This window comes from Eleutherodactylus coqui, chromosome 7, assembly GCF_035609145.1.
Source record: "Eleutherodactylus coqui strain aEleCoq1 chromosome 7, aEleCoq1.hap1, whole genome shotgun sequence".
In the NCBI taxonomy this organism is placed as follows: domain Eukaryota; kingdom Metazoa; phylum Chordata; class Amphibia; order Anura; family Eleutherodactylidae; genus Eleutherodactylus; species Eleutherodactylus coqui.
This window is the reverse complement of record NC_089843.1, coordinates 115,147,678-115,168,521: the sequence shown is the minus strand read 5'-3', so window position 1 is coordinate 115,168,521 and position 20,844 is coordinate 115,147,678. Positions and strand designations below refer to the sequence as shown.

General features: G+C 40.0%; 1 protein-coding gene across 1 annotated transcript in view; it reads right to left on the bottom strand.

The window, feature by feature from the left end:
• The window catches only part of MARCHF1 (membrane associated ring-CH-type finger 1), a 265,460-nt gene extending 245,251 nt beyond the window's left edge, over positions 1-20,209 (bottom strand). Inside the window, exon 1 of the mRNA XM_066574677.1 lies at positions 20,044-20,209. Within this exon, the coding sequence (XP_066430774.1) occupies positions 20,044-20,142 (99 nt within the window). The 5' untranslated portion in view covers positions 20,143-20,209. The remainder of the gene's footprint in view (positions 1-20,043) is intronic.
• Between the last annotated feature and the right edge of the window lie 635 nt (positions 20,210-20,844).

The following is a 20,844-nucleotide window of genomic DNA, read 5'->3' as shown; positions in this document are numbered from 1 at the left end:
CGATTGTCAAACACTCCCCCTGGATCTTTATTAATGCCTCAACTATGTCCCTAGTGGCCAATCAAAACCAGGGGGAGGGGTTGACAATTGCTTAATGGTGAAAGCCCAAGATTACTATTTAGCAATGGATCCAGGGGCGTAACTATAGAGGATGTAGGGGATGCAGTTGCACCCAGGCCCAGTAGCCTTAGGGGGCCCATAAGGCCTCTCTTCTCCATATAGGGAACCCTGTACTATGAGTAAAGCATTATAGTTGGGGGCCCTATTACAAGTTTTGCATCAGGGCCCGGAAGCTTTAAGTTACGCCTCTAAATGGATCCCAATAGGACGCCTCTAGCATCATTTACATAGAATGTTTGGCAATTTCAAAGGCTGATTTCGGAGCTACTGAGGCATTCTGAGATAAGAAGCAGGTACAGTATGTGTAGCCTGTCGCCTATGCCAGCATCCCTGCCGAGCTACTGCTTTTGGAACTGCAGAGACTGACAGATGTTCTTTAACACCATTTCATTTTTAGAATCAACATATCTTTATAGCCTATTTTCTGCATAGACACAGGGGACGACTTACGAGTGCTAAAGACTTTGCAGCAGTTTTCTGGTGTAAAAAAAGGTGCACATCATGGCACAAATCATGTTTACACAATAATTAGTGACTTTTATGGCATTTTTTGCATCTCACAAGTTTTGAAAAAGGACAATATAAGCAGACAGAGCGGCGGGGCACAAATAAATCGATTTACTATCATTTATTCCACAAAATTAAGGTGTAAATTATAGAGCAAATCTATGCCTCATGATAGCTGGTGTAGATTTCAATTTTTTTCACAATTTCTTGCAGGCAAAAATTAGCCAAATTTATTAAGATGTACGCCCCTCTATTACTAAAACGGTCATCCAAGTAGATTTTTTTAATAGCCATTCCCCATGCAATAAAATAACTAAACAGCCTATACTCACCTCTACCCATCACTGCTGTGTTCCATGCCACTGCTTGCTTCTCTGCTTCGAAGTTTGTTTACATACTGCACTACCGTCTGTTTACGGAGCGTCACAGGTGCTGCAGCCAATGACAGAGCTCAGCAATCAACTGCTGAGCCCTGTCATTGGCTGAAGTAGCCTGTGACATCTTTTAAATAGGCTAGGGCAGCCTGTAAACATAAGGGGAAAACCAAGAGCAGTGGCTGAGGGACTCAGTGGGAAGTGGGAAGAGGTAAGCATATGCTGGTGAGTTATTTTACTGCATGGGGAATGGGCTTTTACAAAGATATTACTTGCACAATCCCTTTAACTATTAATTTCGTACAATTTACTCCGAGGTATTTTAGTTTTAGACTGGCACATGAAACATTAGCCTATATCTCCTCCCATAGAGTTAAATGCCGAAATTGTGATTGCCTTCAGCCACCAGCTGTTTATGCTTACTCTCTACAGTTTTCTTGTTACGTTTAATGTAGGAACAGTGTGCAATAAGCTTCTCTTACAGGTGGCAGTAGGCAGACAAGATCATCTATCTCTATGGCCATACAGGAAATTTCAACTGCTGCATCACAAAAAAAAATGTAGTTCTAAATATATTAAAGAAAATGTATCTTCACAGATTTTTGGCCATGTTTAGAAAACACAGTAGGGTGGGCATTTAGTTCAAGTGAGAAGCAACCTCTATGAGTGATATGAGAGAAAGCTGAGTGTCCAACATTTATAGCTAGAGGGAACAATTTGTTCACATATCACTTGCTAGTTATCTTTAGAACATCATGTTGGAATGCTTTAATGAATACATTGCCTCATTGATATTAATCTGGAAAAAGAAAACTGAAATACACAGTATGAGAGGAGGTTATAAGAATTGCAGCAAAGAGAATGTTGAGGAGATGCCCATAACAACCAACCAATCACATTCCTACTCTCAGTTTTTAGAAACAACTGTTCTACTTTGCCTTTGTACAAGTTTTTATAAACCTCCCTATTTTAGGCACATTTATTAACTATTGAACATTGGCTTTTCTCCCTCTTTGTATCCATATTTCTCATTGCTTTATTGAATTCTTTCCACATCTTCACCTGCAATCAACTGATTATTTTCCCACTTGATTTTCAGACTGTAGTAGCAGCTTCGAGGAACTCTGTGTGGGTGGGTGTTTAATGTTATACATTGCACAGCTGTAGATCATTTGTCTCGGAGTTAAAGTCAGTTATCAGAACAAATTATATATTATATTCTTTTTAATTAAATTTGTCTTTCTTAAATCAACAATTAAAATCTTGTAAGCTTCATTTATGGATGTTTACAGAATAGATTTTTCTATCTTGTCTACTGTATTTAACTAAATTGTTCTTCAATTACTTTCCTTCTGCAGCCGGTTGACTTATAGCAAGAGACAAGATTGTGAATTCTTTATATATTTGTGAAACATTTGATTGCTAAGATCAAATGAGAGGTGATTATGGAAGTATTGCTGAGACATTTCCATTTTTGTGGGCTTTTTTCTACATTCAGTATACCTTTAAATGGGTGCAATGGAAAAAAATACAGCACAATTATCCTATTCTGCTTAGTATCGAATTTCTATATCCAATTGAACTCAACAGGTTTACAAGTGGTTGACTACAAACTTGCCAAGGTCAGAAGCAAGCACAGTGGTGTAAACTTACAAATATAACTAAACTGAAATTTTAATAATGTTGCCATCCAATAGGTGGTGCTGCATCTCCTTCTATGTGCATGTTGAAGGAGAGATAAGACACATCATAAAACTGTCAGATTCCTGTGCTTAGTGGACTGACTAAGTATTTATGTCTCAACTCAGTTTGTCTGCTGTTTTAAGTTTTGAGTGCAACAGTTACACATTTCTGTGTGTGAACATTTGTATTTCAATCAAGAGGGGTGTGCTCTCTGCATTTGCATATTATATATGCCCCTCATCCAAACCAGTTCCATTCTAGCCTGATGAAGGATAGATAGAAGACCCAAAAGCTTGCTGCAACATCATGTATTTTTGCTAGTCATTAAAAGGTATCATATCTATAAGATTACTTGGTTTCTCTCATTGAGAACCATCACATTTTACAAATATATGCTTATATTCTCCACAAGGAACCCCCCTCTTCCCCAAGACCTACGTTAAAGGCTTCACACCCAACCAACCAGTCCCCTGCTTTGTACCTGTAAGGAGAAAAGACCCTGAAATAGCTATTTGCAGATGTGTCTTTTTTCCTTGTAGAGGAGATTCTGCTTTTGCTTATTTCCTAAGGTGCATGCCTTGTTAAACAGACAAGCATTGATTTATAGGGTAGTTACCTCCAATAGCTTGCACTATAGAGTCAGTTACTACTTTGCATAGTTACTACTAGTATACAAGACAACTTGCCCTGAAGCAAAAAAAATCAGCAATGTTAAAGGTACTTATTTTCAGTGCAAAAAGACACAAGTAATAGATTAAAAACAAGTGATCTCCAAGCAGTGGCGCTGGATATATCATCAAATGCTAATATTCATCACACAGGGGTTACTTTATATCTTCAACATGGAAGACAACAGTCTATACACTATACATGAAGTGCAATAATCCAATTATGCGAGTATAGTGTTTGCCAAGCTTCTACCAACAAGATTTGAGGGTCAGGACAGAAAGGACAAGGGCTATAAGAACATATTGCAATAATTAGGCATCTTTAGGTTATTTTGAGTTTGAAAACATTGCAGATTGGTAAGAGAAGTTTCGTTCTTCTGACTACAACAAACACGAGATCAGTGTCACAAGGTGCATGCAAGTATAATGATAACCTATAGTGTTTCCACAACAAGCAAAATCACTTCCTGTCAACATTTTCATATACGAACTGAAGCCTTACGTCACGCCACCAATGCTTTTACCCAAAAATGATACAAATTATCAGGATCTATCACAACATATAAAAAACACCAAATAAAAGGTGAAGAGCTGCATCGGATCAACAGTTGGTCAATCCTTGCTTTCTGTTCATCTTCATAAACGAGTGTGAGAGCAAGTAAAGGAGTATATATCCATAATGTACTTGGTGTATTTAATTGTAACATGTATTCAAATTCTTCCAAATATACAGAGCTTTGTGTTAAGAGACTTGAGTACATTTCCCTGGTTGTATTTAATTAGCAGTGCGCATTGGTCCTTAGAGTTTAGGCCTTAGTAATTACAGAATAAGGAGTTTATAGTTTGTTATTCGCAAGCTGTACAAACACATTCACTGAACTTATTAGAGTTGGTTTTCTCTGCAATGAAATTGGGCACAAAGGACACATTTCTCTTTTACTTTATAGACCTATTACAATTTGGAAGGTGACAAAATCACAAAATCATAATGAAGGTCTATAAATGGAGCCACTTACATAACAATTCTGCCTGAAGAACACTTGCTGAATCACATATATTATTATTTCCTTATTTTGCTCATCCACGGGTATTTGAAAGATAAAAAAATCAAGCACCTAGAATGAGTTGTCAGAAATCAAATAAACTTTATAAGGGTGATTGTAACATTGATATAAGGAAGGGATTACAATATAAGAGCAAAAGGATCATTTAATCCGGAAAACTGAACACTTGAAGGTAGGTTCTAGTACCCTGCTAGGCCGGCTCTAACTTGGATGCAAGATGTGATACAGGCGGGCATGGATGGAGGCATAAAGGTTCCATACTGTATCCTACGGCATATCGGTCAACATTTTCTGTAACTGAGCCTTTAGGACAGTGATGACGAACCTTTTAGAGACCAAGTGCCCTAACTGTGATCCAAAACCCACATATTCATCACAAAGTGCCAACATGTCAGGGGGCGGTGCTTATCACAACATATGATTTTCCCTCCACTGTTCTAAAAAGGACAGGGCCGCTTCAAAATAGTCAGCATGCAGATTTTGACTGCTTTTTGGATGCAGAAATACTCCAGAATGTCCTCAGCGGAAATTTCTGTGGAAAATTCTGCAGCATTTCCGCATCCAAAAAGCAGTCAAAATCTGCACCCTGTCTCTTTTGAAACAGCCCTGCCCATTTCTGCCACATGTAAACATACCCAAGTGGTAATAGTGACCCCCCCAGCGGCCCCAGCGATAATAGTGACCACCCCACCCCCCCAGCGGCCACAGCGATAATAGTGACGCCTCCCCCCCCCAAGCGGCCCCAGCAATAATAGTGATACTCCACAGCGGCCCCCTGTATAATAGCGACATCCCACAGCAGCCCCCAGTATAATAGTGGCATCCCACAGCAGCCCCCAGTATGATAGCGACATCCCACAGCGGCCCCAAGGATAATAGGGACATCCCACAGCGGCCCCCGGTATGATAGTGACACCCCACAGTGGCCCCCAGTATGATAGCAACATCCCACACCGGCCCCCAGTATAATAGCGACGTCCCACAGCGGCCCCCAGTATAATAGCGACATCCCACAGTGGCCCCCCAGTAGTAATAGTGACACCCCACAGCAGTCCCCAGAGTAATAGTAAATTCTTATAATGAACAGCTTGACAAAGACCTACTTGTATTTGGTCGAAACGTCGCTTTTTTGTGATGATGCGGTTTGTCATCTGATATGCCTATGGACAGATTAAAATCTTTTTGCACCAAATTCCTGCTGCCTGGTTTCATTATAAGAATTTACGTATCTGTGGAACGTGGATCCAATCCCAGCTTGGGCGTGCAGGATACATCATCTGAAATTAATACCCCCCCGCATAGGTGGTAGTGAGTGCTGCTGGTCTCTTTTTTTGTTACCCAGAGTAATAGTGGGACTCTACAGCGGCCCCCAGAATATTAGTGACACCCCACAGTGGCCCCCAGTAGTATTATTGACACTCCACAGTGGCTCCCAGTAGTAATAGTGACACCCCACAGCGGCTCCCAGTGTAAAAGTGACACCCCACAGCGGCCCCTAGTATTATAGTGACACCCCCCACCATGCCCCCGAGACCCACATACCTACCCCCTCCTCCTCGTGGAAGCTCCACTCCTCCTCTGCATGGCGTTGCTGCTGGTGCTGACCCTGGTGCACACTGTCACGTCAGTGTGCTGCCGCACACCTCCTCCCCTGCTCTTGCGGAACCTAAGAGGAGATGTCGGGGAAGGGGAGGAGGAAGATCCCGGCTGCACACTGACTTCATAGTAACATAGTATGTAAGGCTGAATGAAGACAATGTTCATCTAGTTCAGCCTGTTTATCCTCATATGTTGTTGATTCAGAGGAAGGCAAAAAATCCCAAGAGGCAGGAGCCAATTATCCCATTCAGGGGAAAATTCCTTCCTGACTCCCTAATGGCAATCAGACTGATCCCTGGATCAACCCCTAATCGTTCTGAGCTGTGTGCATACCCGGATTAACAATTGACCTGCTAGCAGCGCAGCTGAGTGAATGCCGGCAGGGGAGCCGCGGCCCCTGCCGGTATTCACAAGTGGTGAGCAGCCGATGGCGGTGCATGCCAGTAGGAAGGGCCCTGCGTGCCACCTCTGGCACGCATGCCATAGGTTCGCCACCACTGCTCTAGGTTATGCAAACCCATAGGCTGCCAAAGTTGGTGTCCCAGATGGTCCCATAAATGTTCTATTGGCAATCAATCTCGTAACTGGGCAGGCCACAGAAGTGTGGCAATGTTGTGAAGGCACTCTTGTGACACCTGACTGAGCATTATCCTGCTGGAAAATGCCTCTTGGAGGCCGCCATGAGAGGACAACACATGTGGCTGCAGGATGTCCTGAACATATCCTTTAGCTGTCATTGTGCCTCATACCACTACTAGGGGTGACTGACTGTCATATGTGATGCTCCCCCTCTCTTTCTGACCACCACAGCAGTAATGAGGGCAGTGTGCTGCTCCACAGCAAAGGCGGGATTGAGGCATTCACCCCATGGTTTCTAGACATGCATACGGCTGTTGGCCCCTCTCGATTCACATACGGCCCCCGCCTCTCTCGATTCACATAACACAGGCGCCATTTGCTATGGAACAGAGGCTGTTTAAACTGCACTATGAGCGATGATCGTCATCGCTCATCTTTTAGCAGCCCAAAAGATGAGCAATGATGATCATCACTCATAGTGCAGTTTAAACAGGGTTTGCCTGGTTCAGATAAAGTCAATTAACTATATGTGTATTAACAAAGTGATATATTAGACATGTCAACTTATGCTTGAAGATATATATGAGTTTAATCAAATCAAAAACACAAATTGATAGTAAATTAAATAAAGGGAATGAGATAAATTCAATAAGCAATAGCAAATGATGAGATAAAGTAAATGAACAAATAATAAATAATGGTAATTTGTTAACCAAAAGGAATAAAATGGTCACAGTGCAATAATTTAAAAACATGATTAAAATGAATCAGCAGCAAGATGTAAAATAAATTAAATTAGTAGAAAATGTAAGACACTAGTGATTACCTTAAGGTATAAAATTACAGCAAAAATAAAAATATAAAAGGTTTAGAAAAAAATGGAGAACAACAAAAGTGAATGATTGTAGAATTCTTTTCTTTGAAAAGAAAAACCCCTTTACACTATCTAACCAAGTCAGGAACATCCTCAAGAAGGTGCATGTATCATTGGCAAAGTCCACAATCAGACACCTTCACTATTGTAACTACAACGGGTTTATCTCCAGATGAACACCACCAGTAACATTTAAGAACAGAAACGTCAAATAAAACTCTGCAGAAAAATATGTAAAAGAAGCCACCCAGCTCTTGAACAAGATTCTTTGAACAGATGAATCCAAGAGGAACTTGTACTAGATTGACGAGAAGAGAAGAGTATTAAGAAGAAAAGGAAGGGCTCACGATTAGAGATGAGCGAGCGTACTCGGCCACGCCCCTTTTTCGCCCGAGTACCGCGATTTTTGAGTACTTCCGTACTCGGGCAAAAAGATTCGGGGGGCGCTGTGGGTGAGTGGGGGGTTGCAGTGGGGAGTGGGGGGGAGAGGGAGAGAGAGAGGGCTCCCCCCTGTTCCCCGCTGCTACCCCCGCTCCGCCACGCCTCCCCCCGCCCCCCCGGCGCCCCCCGAATCTTTTCACCCGAGTACTGAAGTACTCGAAAATCGCGGTGCTCGATCGAGTAATTACTCAAAATGAGTAGGTTCGCTCATCTCTACTCACGATCCAAAGCATACAACTTCATCTGTCAGAGATGACTCAGATAACTTGGACTGTGGATTGTCCGGAATTCCCCTAAGAATTCTTCCTGTTGAACCACCTTATCTTGTTGTATTTGTGCTAAGCTGCTGTTGTGAATTGGACTTTGCTAAGGTTACAGTAAATGGACACTATCGACTGTTCCCGATTTTGTCCAGAACGTTTTCCCTGTGCGTGGACTACTTTGTTCTATCGTCAAGATTCCCTATAGAGGATGGAACGGTGGCATCGCGTGTGACATTTTGATTTAAGGAAACCTCCAGGTACTTTCCTTGTAACTTCCCTTAGCAGTAACTTAGTCGGGTCCCGAGCTACCCCCAGGAGGAGATGGTAGAGCCCCTGACATGGTCTTTATCTCCCCTGCTATCTCCTTGGCTGTGGGCCCGCTCCACGGACGCTGCAGCAGGATGAATTCTGAAGTGTTATACTTTCTACTGAGTTATACTTTCTGCTGAGGTTTAGTAATGCAATATCTTAAATATCTTGTTAAACTCCTTGAATTAAAACCGACAGTCTACACTTCAACCATATATTGATGGGAAGGGGGGGTTAAATCGATTGCTGCGGTTTACAGAAGTTAAATCATAGATGAAGTATGAAAGAAAAAATATATGCTCACTACCACACTCCAACACTGGTCTGCTTCCTATCCGCATAGACTTCCTCACTGAGAGCAGTTTCACCACCCAGACCATGGTGGGCAATCCAAACAAAATAATTTCAAAATGAGAAAAAGGACTGCTTGGGATAGAAAGTCTTCTCCTTAGTCACCAAGGTCCATATCGAACTGAAACACGTCCTATCAGGCTATCATTATGTAACTGTCCAACACTGTCCAAATTCCACTGGACCCAATGTGTGTACAAATTATATATGTATATGCAGTGATTGCCTGATCAAATATATGAATATAATATGAGTCACAACAACAATCAGCTACTAAACATGTGTACTAAGATCCCAAGCAAACTGCTGATTTTCCTGGGAGAAGTTGGCTGCTCAGTCCTTCTGCATTGACAGCTATAGTGAATATATATATATATATATATATGAATATATATATGAATATATATATATATATATATATATATATATATATATATATATTATGCAGCAAATTATATAATACTGTACATCGACAATCAGGGTTCATGAAACAGAGGACAGGTAAATAGCCATTTGTTAGCATCTCTCTAAGAGGAGAATGGAAAGCAGTTGACAAGTGGGGACAAACCGGTACCATGGGCATAGAAACATAGAAAAATTGATGGCAGAAAAAGTTCAAATGGTACATCAAGTCTACCTTTATATTATTTTTTTTTTCATATCACTCTCAGGATAGATTTGTGCTTATCGCAGACATGCTTAAATGTGTTGATTTTTCAACCACACCTGCTGCAAGTTTGTCCCAAGAATCTACTACGCTTTCTGTAAAAATATTTTCTGACACGGGTTTCGATTTTCCCCCAACTAATCTCAGGTTGCGCCACCTTTTCTAGTGTTTAGCTTCCTAATGAAAACATTTCTGTCCTGAGCCTTATTTATATCTTTAACATATTCAAAGGTTTCAAGTGCACACTCCCATGTTTTATCCATGCTATACAGGTTGAAGGGGTTTTCCAGGGAAATACTATTGATGACCTATTATCACGATAGGTGATCAATAGTTGATCAGCCAGGGTCCGTTAATCTGATGGAGCTGGCAGCGCCGAAAATACACAGAGGTCAGAGTGGAAGCCTCCCTTGTAACTGCAGGCACAGCTCTCATTGAAATCAATGGGAGCAGTGCCTGCAGTAATAAGCATCGGTCACTATATGGAGGTCGGCGTGGAGGCTTCTGCTTCGACCTCCGTGTATTTGCGGTTCCAAAAGCATGCACCCGCTCAGCTGATCAGTTGGGGTCCCAAGCGACGGACCCAGGCTAATCAACTATTGATGACCTATCCTGATGATATTTCATCAATAGTATTTCCCAGGAAAACCCCTTTAAAGTTCTTTAAGTCTTTCCTGATAAGTTTTGTTCTTGAGACCTTCCATCACTTTTTCAGCCCGTCTTTGGACTCAGTATTTTATCAATGTCTTTCTGTAGATTAGATCTCCAGTACTGAACACAATATTCCAGATGTGGTCTCTGTGTGAGTCTTAGATAGGATAATTAGCAAGTTCAGCATTTAGTAATTATATATGTTTACAGCAAGCTTGAGATAATGTAACTGCTAACATTAGCATTTAGCAATGTTATATGTTCACAAGTAAATTTGAGATAATGTAATTGCCACGTCAACTGTAACTTTTACAATAATTTGATGATTATTGCTGAGTTGAGAAAACCCAACCCATCTGTCATACGATGATTGGATGACAGCCGGGCGGTGTCTGCTCATGATCAGCTCCTGCTACAGTGTGTTTTTCTATATATCCTTTTTACTTAATAAAGATCTTCAGAGGAGGAAGCAATTTTTTAAATGCCACCTGTCTGCTTCACACTGTATTCTTCTCCCATGCATCATCAAATTTGGCATACCTGATTGATAAGGCTTCGATACCCTTTGAGTATTACCTAAATTAAAGGATTACTCCAACACAAACAAATCAGAAATCAAGTCAGAGTGTCGTGCTGCCTCTCCCTCCAACAAAGAATAGTAAGGGAATAAGCAAGCACCCAGCCATTTGTGCCATGGGCATGGCATGAACCAGTGCCAACAGAGGACTGCTGAGGTAGCTCAGTCTATTACCATATTATTTTTCACATGTAGTAAATACAGAGGTTTTGCTTTTCAGCTCTTAGTAACATTTTTACAATACAAATTAGATTTATTTAATACCTTGCTTATGATAGAACACGTACAAAGCAAAGAAACTATGTTGCATAAGACAATAAGAATAATTAAAAGACATGCTGTTAATGTCTAATCAGGTCAATCCTTTTTGTAACAGAGCTTAGTATATCTGCTAACCAGGATTTAGAAAGGAACAGTTACAAAACTACTCTTTAGGAAGCCAATCTTTCTAGATGTACACAACAATCAGTAGCGTATTCGGGAAGTCCACAAAAACAGACTAATTGACATGTGAAATATGCAAAATACAATATTATGCCACAGAATTTACAACATAACCCTCATTTAAATGTATCCTTTAAAGTACATGAATCAAATTATAGAGGCAGAATTATAAAAAATTAGTATGAGCTACATTCACAATTATTAGATTTGCAGTGGCTGAACTAATTCATTTATATGTATTTTTTTTCTCCATTTTCATCACTGGTGTGTAAAATGGGAATAATAACCCATATACATACATTGTATTCTTAATAGTGTTATTATTATTGTGTTCACTTTATATCTGTTTGCCATTAAAAGTTTTTATTTCTGTTTTTATATTATTTCATTTCCCAGGAGGCTTCTGCTTGAAGACTGGTATGTCAGAAACAAGGTCTAGACATAGAGAAAGTAAGGCACATACACATGCTCTACAAGCAAGAGGCCACAAAACAACTAAAGTATTTAAAGAGGTTAACAAGTTGTAAGCTATTGATGGCCTATATGCCAGGAAGGTCATCAATAGTAGAGCAGCACAAATCTGCTTGCCCAGGACCCCTGCTGACCAGTATGTCTCTGGGCCGGTATACTCCTGCTGGAAACAGATAGCTCTGTTCCCTCTGCAGTGGTCAGACTTGGCATTACAGGCAGTATCGCCATGCCATATCGTACCACAGAATCCACTCCTCCTTTTACACAGGACAAGAGTTTTGGTATGTTTGAAAATATCTTGTGGAAGACAAAAGGAATGAAAATAGTAAAGAAAAACTGATGCACTTAACAAAGAACATCTTTATTGTACTCTCAGGGCTCAGTCACACGGGCGCATCCGGGCGCCGATGCGCCCGTGTTACTGCAGGAAAGGATGGCTGCACTGCAGCTCCATTGCCGGTCATGTGTTCTTTCTTCCAACGGTGCGGAGAGTCGTCCGCACCTGCAGTGCTGCCGTCTTCTTCGTGCAGTAACACGGGGGCATCGGTGCCCGGATGCGCCCATGTGACTGAGCCCTCAAAGACAGCAATGTAAAATGGATGAAAAAAGCACATGTTGCAAAAATGCCAAACCAAGGTTTTGCCCTCCCGGCTTCTGGCATGTCCCAGAGATCACAATAATTTGCTTCTATTCACAACATAAAATCCTCATAAATAAAGCAATAAAATGTAATTTTGAAAAAGTATAACAATTACATCATCTTCTATAGACGGAATGTAACACAGATTAACATTAAAAATTGTATCATCCAATTAGGTTATTTTTTTAAAAAATATTTTTAAAATGTTACGGAACATGTAACTACTATATTAAAAACATTTCAAGTGAAGAGATTGATCTAAAAAGCATCCATACAGAAAATATCCCTTATAACTTCTATATCAAAGTAAGTTTACATGCTCCAAAATAACCAATCATGTCTCTCTTCTGGATTCATTCATAAAAATATTGTCAATTGATTCACATTTGTAAGCCCAGTCATGTGAACAGAATTGACCAATCACGTCACAATCTCACAGCTCATTAAAAAAAGAAGCATTTAATTCATAGTTAATGCCACCTGACATCTAGCCACCTTTTCTTTTCACACAAATCTATAGTGCTGATGAAATTTTATAATCAAAAGAAGAATTATACAATAAATCTACTTGTGCTAACAGAACAAACATTTTAACTAGAGATGAGCGAGCGTACTGGGTAAGGACAGATACTCGAGTGAGTATCGTCCTTACCGAGTACCTGCCTGCTCGCCCGCAAAGATTCGGGTGCCGGCAGGGTTGAGCGCTGTGTTGCATGAGTGAGCAGGAGGGAGCTCTCTTCCCCCCGTTCCCCCCCGCCGCCCCCCGAATCTTTGCGGGCGAGCAGGCAGGTACTCGAAAAGGACAATACTCGCTCGAGTATCTGTCCTTACCGAGTACGCTCGCTCATTTCTAATTTTAACTTAAAATCTACCATGTGGAATTATGTTCTGAATCTACAATGCAGGAACAACCATACATCCACTTTGAACCACAATAGTTTTACTCCTGGAAAACGTCAGTTAACGTTACATAAATGATCTATACATTGACTAAATGTGGGTGGACTGATAAGCAGAGATTTGACCGGTAATATAATATGACTACCAATATTAACTGTAAGCATTTCCCCTGCAGTAATAGTAGGTAACATTTTAAAGAAATGAATTACAATAGCATAGTTGAAAATGTAATGACCCCATGCTGTTTTTAACAAAAATGTACTTTGTTCTTATTTTATGTTTTTGGATTTAGATTTATAAAGCTGGCTGAACTCTACAAAAAAAAGGGATACCCATCTATCACATGACATTGTGCATTATATACTGGAGATGAATATGATTTCATATTTGGAGATATACCAGTAGATGCTAAGCATCATGAAAAGCAAGAATATCCTAAATATCCTATAGGGGACGACTTCCATGCGACGTCACTGCATTCTGCGGCGTCAGTGGATTCCACAAGACGTCTTGAGTCTCACTTGTGTTCCAACAGGATGTTTGCAGGATGATGCAGTCTTTTACACGCAGGGTTTCGCTCAAAGTTTGTCCAAACGGCCGAAAAGGAGCGTTAATCATTACATGTAAATGCGGGCATCGTGCACTTTTCGTTTGAATTATGGATTTTAACTCATTTAAAATACATCAATCAGACGCTGAAAGACTGAACAAATACATTCCATTTGGATGCATTTCGCTCATCTTTCAATAGACTGCGGGATGTTCTCCCCACGGCACATTTACACTTGCCGCGAGGAGAACAGTGGAATGTGTTGGCAGCTGTTTGCACAGCTGGGAGTGTGCAAAAACGCACGCTGGGCTCTGCAAATAACTCATAGAGGTTCTTTTACATGCAAATAAAGATGATAGTGGTAATGGCCATTAACACTTTATGCAAATAGATGGCCAAATCTTTCAATCTTTCAGTCGTTTGAAAGATTGTCTTTGCATGTAAAAGGGCCTTAAAATGCTGATTAGTCAAGAGAAATGTAACAGCTGACACCCACCGGCAACAGCTGTGATCAGAGATAATGCTGTTTGCTGTTGTTAACTGTTTAAATGCTGCTGTCAGTTCTGACAGCAGCATTTTTAAATGTGCCAATCAGGACTTAGATGTCCGGAACAGCCCCACCGCGATAAGATCGCAGAGATGCTGCCAGGGTGTCATCACAGCCTTGGGACGTATGACAGTCACCAGGGCTGTCATGGTCTTTTGCCTATTAAAGATGTGTCTGTGGCCTGTGGCACATCTTTAATAGACAGCCTGTTAAAATATAGTAAAATGCAAAAACATAGTATTGCATTATACTGTATAAGTGATCAAATGATCACTGGTTCAATTCCACTATGGGCACTAATAAATAAAATAAAATAAAGATTTTTTTTAATAATTATAAAAATAAAAAATCTGAGTTAAAAAAAAACTTTTCCAAGTCTTTAAAAGTAGAACAATATGGCAAAGGAAGGGAAAGGAAGTAAAAAGCCAGGCAAAAATACACAACTAATTAATACAATTGAAAAACTTGCTATTAGAATTGGAAATACAGAACAAAGACAAAAATAGAGTAGAGGAGTAAGAGAAACCAATGACAAAATAAATTGTTGCTATAGAAATGTACAGAGTATGGGAAACAAACAAGGACAATTGGAGCTCCTAACACAGGAAGAGAAATATGTTGTAGGCATAAGCTTGGTGGGATGATACACATGATTGGAATACAAGGCTTAAAGGAAACAAATAATTTTTAAGAAACATACTTAATAAAAGAGGAGATGTTTCATTATATGTTAGTAAAGCATACATCTCCACAAAGATTCAAGCTTCAGAGAATGGTAGTTCTGTAGAAACTGTTTGGGTAAGAATACAAGAAGAGAACAACAGAAAGCACGCCATTGTAGGCATTTACTATAGGCCACCTGGACAAGCAGAATATATGAATGAACTCTTTCCATACCAGATACATAAGTTTTAGAGATGAGCGAGCATACTCGTTAAGGCTAAGAGAGCATCGCCTTTTTTGAGTACCTGCTGGCTCGTCCCAGAAGATTCGGGGGGCTGCGCGGGGTGGCGGAGGGGAGCGGGGTCGAGAGTGAGAGAGGTCTCTCTCTCTTTCCCTCCCGATCCCCTCCGCAACCCCCCGCTCACCCCCGTGGCCCCCGAATCTTCAGGGACGAGCCAGCAGGTACTTGAAAAAGGCGATGCTCTCTCGAGTAAATCGCCTTAACGAGTATGCTCGCTTATCTCTAGTAAGTTTTCATAAAAGTTCACCATCGTCATCGTGGTGGTTTATTTTAACTATCCAGACATTTCTTGAGAATCTCTCAACGGAAAAAGTAATGTATCCAACAAATTCTTATCGGCTCTTGCTGACAACTTTATCTTAAAAAAGGTAGAAGAGAAAACAAGGGCATGTGCGATCCTGGACCAAATTCTTACCAACAGGGAGGAAATGGTTGAAAAAGGAAAGGTGGCTAGGACCTTAGGAGGCAGTGATCATGCTATACTCGAATTTTGGATAACAAGGGAAGACCTGTGAGGACTCAGACTTAAAGGTTAGATTTCAGAAAAGCAGATTTTAATGGACCCTGAAAGAAGGTATGAAGGATCCAATGGCTAAATTTTCTTAAAGACAGAAATGGCCAAGAAGGATGGGAAATTTTGTGGAATGAGAATCTCAAAGCACAATGCTTAACAAAAGGGAAGAATGGGAAGCATTTAAAAGACCAGGTTGGATGAACATAGAACTTAAAGAGATACTTAAAAAATCAAAATATATGTTTATCAAATGGAAAGAAGGGGAATATCTAAAAAGGAGAATATAATGCAGTCTGCAGAAAGTGCAGTGTCAGAAAAGATAAAGCTAATAATGAATTGAGGCTTGCAAGAGAGGCCAAAAGCAATAAAAAAAGGATTTTGGGCGGTAAGTCAAAAGAAAAGTCAAATATGCTATTGGATTTTTACAGGATGAAAATGGTAAATTGGTCAAACATGTTAAAAAGGCTGAAATTTGAAATTCTTATTTTATATTTGTTTTTTCTCAGAAAGTAGATGGGACATCAACTGATCTTCTCTGTTATATTGGGAGAATAAAAGAATGCAGGCTATCTGTAAGCAGAGAGATTGTGAGGGAACACTTAGCTAATGTAAATGAATTCAAGTCTCCAAGTCCGGTCCAGATGAATTACATCTTGGGGTACTGAAGGAAGAGCTAATTACTGATCCACTCACCGTAATCTTTGAAAACTTCTGGAGAACAGGAGAAGTCTCAGAAGATTGGAAAAGATAGATACAGTATATCTTGACTTCAGCAAAACATTTGACAAAGTATCTCATATATCATTGACAAGGAAAATGTTAGGTGGATTCACAAGTGGTTGAGTGATCGTACTCAAAGAGTGGTCATAAATGACTGCCCATCCAATTGAAATTATTTCTTAAGTGGGGTACCACAAAGCTCTGTCCTGGGCCCCGTGGTGTTTAACATTTTAAAAATGATCTAGATCAGGAAATTGAGGGGAAGTTGATCAAATTTGCTAACGACACAAAGCTAGGAAGAATAGCTAGCACTAGGGAAGAGAAAGTGAGGATTCAAAAAGATCTAGACCAGCTTGAACAATGGGCCATGACTAACAGAATGGTATTTAACAGGGAGAAATGCAAAGTACTACATGTGAGCAAAAAACATGAAAAAGCATGTACAAAATAGGAGGAATTGGACTAAGGAAGAGCACATGTGAAAAAATGGGTATACAAAATAGATCATAGACTGAACATGAGTCAACAGTGTGATGCAGCAGAAAAAAAGGGAAACACAATTTTGGGATGTATTAAGAGAAGCATAGTGTCTAGATCACTTTAAGTAAATATCCCCGTCTACACTCTCTTAGTCAGACCTCCTCTGGAATACTGTGTCCAGTTCTGGGCATCACAATTTAATAAAGACATTGACAAGCTGGAGCAAGTTCAGAAAAGAGCTACCAGGATGGTAAGTGGCCTGAAAATTGTATCCTATAAGGAATGGCTAAAGGGCCCGGGAATGTTTAGCTTGAAACAAAGGAATAAGAGAAGAGACTTAATAGCTGTCTACAAATATCTGAAGGGCTGTAACAGTGTAGATGGAAGAGCTATATTCTCATTTGCACAAGGAAAGACTAGAAGCAATGGAATGGAACTGAAAGGGAGGAGACACAGATTAGATATTAGAAAAAACCTTTTCAGGGTGAGAGTGATTAATGAATGGGACAGGTTGCCACAGGAGGTAGTGAGTTCTCCTTGAATGGTAGTGAATCCTGTATTGAGCAGGGGGTTGGAACTGATGACTCTGGAAGTCCCTTCCAATTCTATGATTCTATGATTTTATGATTTATCACATATAAAAAATAAAAGAAATAAAAAAAGCTACAAATTGGTATCATGCATCTATGAAGGTCCATTTTTTAAAAAAATATCGAATTATTAATCCCATTTAATTAACTACGTCAGAGAAAAATACACAACAGCAGAATTGCACTTTTTTGGTCATTCCGTCTCCAAGAAAAAATTGAATAACAATCTATCAAAAAGTCGTATAGTCCCCCAAAATGGTACCAATACGATCAGTAGAGTTTCTCGCAATAAAAAAGCCCTCATACAGCCCTATTAATGGAAAAATAAAAAGGTTCTAGAGGTCAAAGGATGGCAATAGAAATCATTTTTTTAAAAAGGTATTTTATTATTTAAAGTATTACTATATAAAATAATTATATAAATTTGGTATCTCTGTACTTGTATTGACCCACAGAATAAAGATAACATTTTACTGCACTATGAAAGCCATAAAAATAAAAAAAAACCACAATGATTCAATTGTCGTTTTTTTCCAAATGCACCCCACTTAGAAATTTTTTCAAATATTTTAGTATATTACATGGTGCATGAAATGGTGCCATTAAAAAATACAACTCATCTGCAAAAAAGAAGCTGTCACCTGAAAAATAAAAAAGTAAAACTGAAAGAAAAATAAAACTGCGAAATGTGACCTGGATGCAAGCGCATCAATGATCCTTGGTAATTAAAGGGTTAAAGAAGAAATCTACTGAATTTCACAATTCACACTGTCTTGGATTATGTAAATTACATTTTGCCTGTAATGGGGTTGAATCCAGCAATAAAAAAGTGATAACTACTCGGGTGGTTGGGACTACCCTTTGGCCCACACACAATTAACGAGGAACAGAGACCTACTATCTTCCTAGCCAGACCACCATAGACTATGTGATATTAAAATACTATGCGGTATCAAAATATGGTGTGTAGTTGCAAAGTGTGAAGACCCAAAGGATGTATATGGATAAATAGTGCTTATATATTAATATTAGAGATGAGCGAGTATACTCGGTAAAGGCAATTGCTCGAGCGAGCATTGCCTTTATCGAGTACCTGCCCGCTCGAGACGGAAGGTTCGGGTGTCGGCGCGGGGGAGCGGCTGTGATTAGCGGCTGTCAGAAGGAGGGAGCGGGGGGGAGAGAGGGAGAGAGAGATCTCCCCTCCGTTCCACTCTCCCCCGCAGATCCCTGCCTGCTGCCGGCACCCGAACCTTTCATCTCGAGCGGGCAGGTACTCGCTAAAGGCAATGCTCGCTCGAGCAATTGCCTTTAGCGAGTACACTCGCTCATCTCTAGTTAATATCATCAGCCATGTGCCCCTCGATATTTAATTAGGCATTAAAGCACTTGAATTCTCCCAGAAAAGAAAAACTAACTTCAAAGGAAACCTGTCACTTCTGACCAACACCATAAGCTAAGTTATGGTGCTGTTCGAAGAGGTGACAAGGAGCCAGGGAATGTTTTATATATATATATATATATATATATATATATATATTTTATTTTTTTTATTTTTTTTTTTAGTTATAAATTTTATGTATTTTTTTTAATACTTCCCTGGTGAAGTCCAAGCACAGCCTGAAAATCTGACTCTTTTTAGAGTGCTGTGCATGCCCCTCTCCCCTAGAAGTCTATGGGAGAGCACATGCGCAGCGGTCTGCAAAAGAAAGTCAGACCTTTAGAACATGAGCGGTCTTCACTGAGAGACGCCACAGGAATCGGAGAGCGGGTGAATATAAAAAAAAATGCATCCCCAGTCTCCCTATCACCTTTTCAAACAGCACCATAATTTAGTTTATATTACTGTTTGGAGGTGACAGGTTCCCATTAAAGTAAATTTTGGTTACACAGTAAGTATTACAAGAATAGGAGACATTACATTTCTACTACTCAAAAACATTCCATCATATTAATCCTCTGAATTCCCTTCAACGTGCTCTAGTCATTAGCAGCAAGGATTATAATTAATTATGAGGCTGGTAACAAAGCACTGGCTGACTCCTTACAAAAAGTCTACTTGTGCTTAATATAGCATCCTACAGCTCAAGATTCAGTAAGTGCGTTGGTAATGAAAGCATTAATGAATGGCTATTAATTTATGCCACATACTTTATTGCTCCTGCAAGTTTCATTTTCCCAATGCTGCCATTATTACTATTGGTGCTAATAATAATAATAATAGTTTTAGATGAATGTATTTTCTAGCCCTCTCTGTCACTGGAGCCACAGAACTCTAGGCACTAATAATAACAATAGTAGATAAGCATCTTAATTCATTTTTATAATTACAAAGCAGCCAACTTGAGTATAGTACAGACCTGGAAATCTAGATAGCTATGAAAGCATTATGCATGCATTACAGTTAGTACCGATGTATCATGAAAAGCATTGCTGTCAGTTTTGGTATCTCTCATAGGGAACAATGTATATACTGGGCAAGAGCAGCACCGTACTTACCTCAACTTCTTTGTTCTTCTCTCTGTTTTTTCCCATTGAACTTCTTCCATTGCTAGCAGTTTCCCTTGCAGGGACTACAGAAATCTGTTGCAGGGGCATATTGTTGGTGTTGCAGGTAGCCAATACCTGATTGGATGCTTGGTCTTTTCACTCCCCCTTTGTAGCCCACCTGTATAACAGCTCATATCCTTGATTTTCCGAGATCAGTTCTACGCACAAACACAAAAAAGAGTAATTATTATTGGAAATGAATGTTTAGAAGCAATCCAAATCTTCTGCAAGGAAAGGACACAAAAAAAGCCATAATCCAGTTAGTTTTCAAAAAGATGAACACGACAAGTTCTAGGTAATATGCTCTGTCATTCGAACACCCTTTCACTCCCCCAGGAGCGGTGTGCAATTCAATTTCTATGGTACCTAATAGCTGTCATGGAAACCAAGGAAACCTGGGTCTCACAGGCCATTATTAGCAAGCGCTTTCTCTAATGGCACAGACTTCCACATTTGCAGCGGCTGCCACTTCTGCTTTTGTTTCCCAGTTGATTCCCCAGGAGGCAACTAAGCACCCTGAGACACTGCATCGTGCTGACTAGGTAAATAGGAATAAGGCTGAAAAGCTTAGTGCCCTATTTTGGAGCCAAATCTCTTCCTTGAAAAGCGCAGATAGCTTGCTGTGTCGTTCATGCGTCTAATCTGCTTAGGTCAAAGGATCTGCCTTCAAGTGAAGAACAGCAGTGAGTGAATCAGGTGTAAAGAGGAATACCACACTGGCAGAAGCAATGTGCTATTCTGAAGCTGATT